The following is a 6,772-nucleotide window of genomic DNA, read 5'->3' as shown; positions in this document are numbered from 1 at the left end:
TTTTTATAATTTTTTAAAAATTTACTTTTAAAAAGTGTATGGCTGTTTTGCCTGCATGTATATGTGTGCATCATGTGTGCCTGGTGCCCGCAGAGGTCAGAAGAGGGCATGAGATCCCCCGGAACTGGAGTTCGTGGATGGTTGTAATGGGAACTGAACCTTGATCCTCTGCAAGAGCAACAAGTGCTCTTCACCACTGAGCTCTTGCTCCAGTTCATCAAATTTACATGTGATAAAATGCCCAGAATTTTAATTTTAATGATTTTGATGATGGATATGTTGGTGCACGACCATAACCTAATCAAGAGAAAACATTTTAATCACAGTAAAGAGTCCTATCATACCTTTTGGAAGAAAACATTCCAACTTAACTAGAATGGTGTGAGGCCCAGGTATCAGTATTTTCTTCAAAAACTCCTCCCCGGGCTCTAGTATACAGCTAAGGTTGAGAATCACCAACTAAACTTTCAGGTAGACAGTAAAATTAACAGAAACAGGGAAGTGACTGGAGTGTCAGGATTGTACAGAACTAGCCGAGGGAAGAGGCAGCAGACTGCAGATCTGCATGGGTACTAGGAAAAGAAAGGGCTTCTCTTGCCTCAGGCTGAGTCAGGATTGCTTCATATAAACTTAACAAAATTAAAACCAACAGGCAAAGTGGGAGAGCCAGCCCTAATAGTAATAACTGTTGACTTCTGAAAAGAAGTAAAGTTTTAACTTTTTATTTCCAACTACAGACATCATGGTCAACACTGGGAGGGCCCTTGCCTTTCTTCCAGTTAGGAATGTCCAATCTTTACAAAACAGGCATCTGTAACTAAGGTATATAAAAAAAAAAGCAAAACACAAGACCCCATCCATGCTCAGCTAAGCTTGTGACTTTGCCTTGGGACACACTGATAAACGTCCTCCAACCCACGCAGCCCACGGCCTACATCACACACACCTGCACACCATCCTCCAACCCACGAAGCGCACGGGCCTATTATAAACCTTTTGAGAGGACATGGCACCATCCTCCTAGTTCACCATAAAGGCCTGAGAAACAAACGGTAGAGCAAAACACAGGGAGAGCACTCTGGTCCTGAAGCTCTAAATGATGACCATGGCGCACACGTTGTGAACATGCCCCACACACACTTCCACACCAGCATATTCAGATACCTACAAACCAAAATATGGTAAATACTGATTTATTCCGCATTTTACCACCATTATGTACTTTAGAAACCTGTACAAAATCAACCACACGGTTTATAAAGATGTTGCTAAGAAAAACGAAAAGGGAGCTGAGGAGACAGTTTAGTCAATAAAGGCTTATTTGAGGATGTGGGTCCACCACAGCCATTATCTAACAGGAGTTGTGGCACGCGCCTTCAATCCCAGCACTGGGGAGGTGGGGCCAGGTGGAGCCCTGAGGCTCACCAGTCGGCCAGCCCGGCCTAATCAACAAGTTCAAGCTACACAAGAGACTCTGTCTCCAAAAACAAATAAGATGGATGGCACCTGAGGAATGACCCCAAAGGCTGCCCTCTGCCCTCTACACTCATGAGCACACACACCCATCAACTGGCTAGACTGGCTGACCAGCAAGCTCTGGAGTCATCGGTCCGCATCCTGCCTCATAGGAGAGTTACAGGTGCAAATGGGCACAGCCATGGCTTGGTTTTTTGAGACAGTCTTACTATGTAATCCTGGCTGGCCTGAAACTCACTACGTAACCAACCTGGCTACACAGGTACCACCACACCCAGAAGATTTCTGTCCTTCTATTAACATGGGTGCTGGGGACCCAAACCTAAGTCCTCACACATGCAGGGAAGGTACTTTACTAGGTCCTCTACAAGAGCAGGAAGCACTCTTACCACTGAGCCCCCCTCCGGCCCCATGTTGTTTGGGGGTTTTCTTTTGAGACAAGGTCTTACTGTATAACCCAGGCTGTACAGACCCTAGCAATCGTCCTACCTCTGTTTCAATAATTTACTTCAAAATGTTTAAAAAAAAAACAAAAAAAGACAGAGGAACCGGGCAGGTGATACACATCTGCGAGCCCAGCCATGGGGAAGTAGAGGCTGGAGATCAGGAGTTTAAGGTCAGCTGCCACATACATGGAGAATTTGAAGACAGCCTGTACTACATGAGACCCTGCCTTAAACAAACATAAAAAAAAAAAAACAAATAAACAGTCAAGGTTTCATAATGAAACCCTGTCTCAAAAATTAAAAGCTCCACCAACACAGAAATAACAGAAATGCCCTTTATCTGATGGATGACAGAGAAGATGTAGTCACACGGCAGAGTCTGAGCAACAAAAAGGCGTGAGAAGCGTGTGGTCCACACTCAGTTCCACCTGGAAAAGAAGCCACAAAAGACCACGATTCCACTTAGAGACAGTGAGAACTCTCAAGCTCGCTAATGCTGGGTGAGGGGAGGGAGAAAGAGGAAGGGACTCCTGATGGGCACAGGATGGAGTACCTTCGGATGATCACCTGAAACTGTCCCAGTGCTGCGTAACTCAGAGACTGTACACAAAGCGACAACAGGGAAACAATGTGTGGCTCACAGTGGGGGGGGAAAAACCAGTTTCTACTGTGGCTATAAAGTTACCACAGATACAGGGGTGTAAAACAATCAAACTGTATTATGGGGCAGTTGTGCAGGTTGGACACCTAACAATAGATCCCCAAGCAGAAACCAGAAAGTCAGCAAGTTAACAAAAAGTCAGACCCAGGAGGAAAAAAAACCCCTTTCCCTGCCCCTCCCAGCTCCCAGAAACTGCTCCTATATCAAGGTTCATCATTCCAGTTCAAAAAATTCATAGTAGAGATAAATTTGTATGCATGTAAAATAATATACTTGGTACTACGAGCTAACAAAACATTAGAAAGTCTAAATGTTCATAAATAGAAAGCTGATTAAATGTGTTTAAAGGCAACTCTGTAGCATTAAAAATAAAGCTATGATCTATATGGCTACATCTACAAGACATATTTTACTTACCCAGAGAAGGGAAGTATAATGCTATCATTTGTATGTAAACAAACTTGTAAGACTAAATGGGTTGTGTGGAAATAACTTCACACTATCTCTGAAGATACAGAAGAACTTTTGCTGGCAAATGTCACCGGATAAAGGAGACAAGAGCCATAAGACCAAACCCCATTTCCTACCTTCTGGATTTTCTACTGCAAACGGCAACCAGAGGCAAAGCCCACTGGGAGGCAGCATAATGATAGCGCAGGCCATCCATGGCCTTCGATCAGACTTTTCAGGCTCCAGGAAGTGTCTTACCTGCTGGTTGGTGCAGGGAAAGAAAATGAAAAGAGCTGATTCCAGAAGGGGTCGTTTTCAGAGATAGATTCAGGGCCTGACAACTTTTTTAAGTACTCGTTTTTTGGAAGATCACTGATCTTGCTGCTGTTCGATCCCATCTTCTACGTGGTAGGCAGCTCGTTCTCACACGGGCATTTCCACAAAACAACCTATGAAAAAATGGAAAGACTATTCAAATTGCTCAAATAAACATCACACTGTTTGTAGCATTGAGCTATGCAGACATAGAAAACTGTACCTCCTCTAAAGGCACACTTGCAAATACACTGGACCTCAGGTACAAACTCCCAAGGGAAGACATCTATCAGAGCCGATAAACATACAAACATGTCAGTCACTGCACACACCACACGTCAGGATGAACGTAACTGCGGTGGAGAGGCACTGAGCTTACGAGCACTCGATGCTCCAGCCTAAGTGCCAGGGTTCGATCCCATCACCCAGGAAAGGCAGCTCACAGAGACCAGTGACTCCAGCTCCATGGCAACCAGGGTCTTCTTTCGGCTTCTGGGAACATCTGCCCATATGTGTGTACACTCTTACAAGGAAGCACACATTCATGTGAATAAAAACACAATGAACCTTTTTCAAAAAAAAAAAGGGGGGGGAGCCTAATAACTCAGACCAAGAAAATGTCACAAAGCAAACTGCCAATAATCCTAATTTGCTAGTTACTAAGAACAGTCTGGAAATGAAGTTCTCTTACAAGTAGGACAACGGTGCTAAAGAAATACCAAGTCTGATTAGTTCATATTGTTGTTCCACCTATAGGGTTGCAGATCCCTTCAGCTCCTTGTGTACTTTCTCTAGCTCCTCCATTGGGACCTCCAGAGCTCATGTCTCTAGCTGCATATGTAGCAAAAGATGGCCTAGTTGGCCACCATTGGGAAGAGAGGCCCCTTGGTCTAGCAAACTCTATATGCCCTAGTACAGGGGAACGCCAGGGCCAAGAAGTGGGAGTGAGTGGGTAGGGGAGCGGGGGGGGGGTATATATGGGACATTCGGGATAGCGTTTGAAATGTAAATGAAGAAAATATCTAATTTAAAAAAAAAAGAAAGAAATACCAAGTCTGAATGCTAAAGCACAAAAGAGAAAGTAAGTCAAAAAAAAAAAAAAAAAAAAAAAACCTCCCATGTGCTCAAAGTACTTTCCAAGGGAATGGAAGTTGTTCCATCCTAATTCTAGTCAGCGTTCTCAATTCCAAAGAAATGACATCTCACTGCAGAGACACATACACGAGAAAATCTAGCAAGTGAATGGCAGTTAAAAACAAACCCGCATACTATTCTGATATAGCTAACACTGACTTAATAATTAGTCAAAAGAGTTGAGGACAGGGCTGGAGAGATGGCTCAGTGGTTAAGAGCACCGACTGCTCTTCCAAAGGTCCTGAGTTCAAATCTCAGCAACCACATGGTGGCTCATAACCATCCGTAACAAGATCTGACGCCCTCTTCTGGTGCATCTGAAGACAGCTACAGTGTACTTAGATATAATAATAAATAAATCTTTAAAAAAAAAAGGGGGGGGGTTGTTTGAGGACAGCCTCTACACTTTAATAAAGAGAAGTCACCAAAGAGATAAACAAGGGAGACCAGAACCCAGGTTCATTTCCTAGGACCCACACAGTGAATCACGATCATCTGCAACTCCGATTCCAGAGGTTCTGATGCCTTCTTCTCCCTCCACAGATACTACAAGCACAGAATGAAGAGACATACATGCAGGCAAGACTCTATATACATGAAATAAAATTCTTTTTTTTAAAAAAAAAAAGCAGTCACTATAATTATGTATGTTAACGAATATTAGATTTTCCAACTGTGTGCACACACACTCACACACAACAAACCACTAATGAACAAATAAATTCAGATATGTCCTGTTTGACTAATAGTGGGAGGTTTCAATACCCTGCCCTCATCTTTAGGTCATTGAAAATAAAAAGAACTAAAAACCTTCAGAGTTAAACTACACCATAGATCAACTGGATTTAACAGACATCCACAGACCATTACATCTAACAGATACAGAATAGAATGTGCGTTCTTCTCAACAGCACACGGAACGTCTCCAACATCGACCACATGCTAGTCCACAACACGAGCCTTGTCAAACACGGAAGAACTGAAATAACTGCTTGCAGACTGTGTGATCACAGAGGAGTAAAACTACAAGTGAGCAGTAAGGAAAGCTGCAGGAAATACACAACACACTAATGAGTCACTAGGAAAATCACAAGGTACACGTTAAAAGTTATCAACGCAGGGTGGATGAGAATACCCAGATAAGTAAGTGGAGCAGACCCATAGCCACTACTGAAACAGATGAACTAGAAGTCTCTCAACCAGGAAAGTCCAGGGCCAAATGGATTCAGCACAGAATTCTACCAGATTTTCAAAGAATTAACACCAATACTCAAATTATTCCACAAACTAGAACTAAAGAAACACTAATTCTTTTACGAGACCACAATTACCCCCACAGAAAACACACGAAGACCCAACAACCATAGAAAATTACAGACCATTATCCCTTTTGAATATAGATGCAAACATTCTCAATATAATACTTCCAAACTAAGAGCACATGAAATATTACACACACACACACACACACATACACACACACATGCTACATCCCAGAAATGCAGGAATTGTTTGACACAACATAATGGACTAAAAGACAAAAAACTACACGATCATCTCATTAGATGCAGAAAAGGCCTTTGACAAAATCCAACATCCCTTCATGATAAGAAGTCCTGAAGAGCTGGATCGTGGTGCCGCACGCCATTAATCCCAGCACTTGGGAAGCAGAGGCCAGCAGATTTCTGAGTTCAAGGACAGCCTGGTCTACAGAGTGAGTTCCAAGACAGCCAGGGCTACACAGAGAAACCCTGTCTCAAAAAACACAAAACAAAACAAAAGTCCTGACGATGACTACAAATATACAGGATATATACCTCAACACAATAAAGATGATAAACAGCAAGCCCCAAGTCAGCATCAACTTAAATGATGAGAAACTCAGGCATTTTCACTAACATCAGGAACAAGAAAGGGTGTTCATTCTCTCCATACCTCTTCAACAGAGGACTTGAAGTCTTAGCTACACAATAAAGCAACTGAAGACCAGCAAGGACCTTAGCCCCAGCACTTAAGAGGCCAGAGGCAGGCAGATCTCTAATAATTTCAGACAAACAAGCAAACAACATCAAAAGGAGCCCAGAGCCTGTAGTTCAGTGACAAGTGTTTGCCCAGTGTAAGAAAAGACCCAGGATTCTGTCAATGGCACCAGAAAAAATAAATAAATTTATAAGCGCTATAAACTGTCAAAATAAATAAGGGAAAACAGAGAGAGACAGAGACAGACAGAGAAAGAGACAAAGAGAGAGAGAGAAACAGAGAGAGAGCGAGAGAGGGAGGAGAGGGAGAG

At 42.9% G+C, this 6,772-nt stretch overlaps 1 protein-coding gene across 2 annotated transcripts in view; it reads right to left on the bottom strand.

The window, feature by feature from the left end:
* Dym (dymeclin) overlaps positions 1-6,772 on the bottom strand; it is a 265,401-nt gene that overhangs the window by 233,724 nt on the left and 24,905 nt on the right. For both annotated transcript variants that reach the window (XM_029546929.1, XM_021214259.2), the window contains exon 2: positions 3,292-3,482. In XM_029546929.1, the coding sequence (XP_029402789.1) occupies positions 3,292-3,431 (140 nt within the window). In that variant the 5' untranslated portion in view covers positions 3,432-3,482. The remainder of the gene's footprint in view (positions 1-3,291; positions 3,483-6,772) is intronic.

The sequence above is a fragment of the Mus pahari genome, chromosome 15 (genome assembly GCF_900095145.1).
Source record: "Mus pahari chromosome 15, PAHARI_EIJ_v1.1, whole genome shotgun sequence".
NCBI lineage: Eukaryota > Metazoa > Chordata > Mammalia > Rodentia > Muridae > Mus > Mus pahari.
The sequence above is the reverse complement of the archived record's forward strand: the minus strand, read 5'-3'. Positions and strand labels throughout refer to the sequence as shown.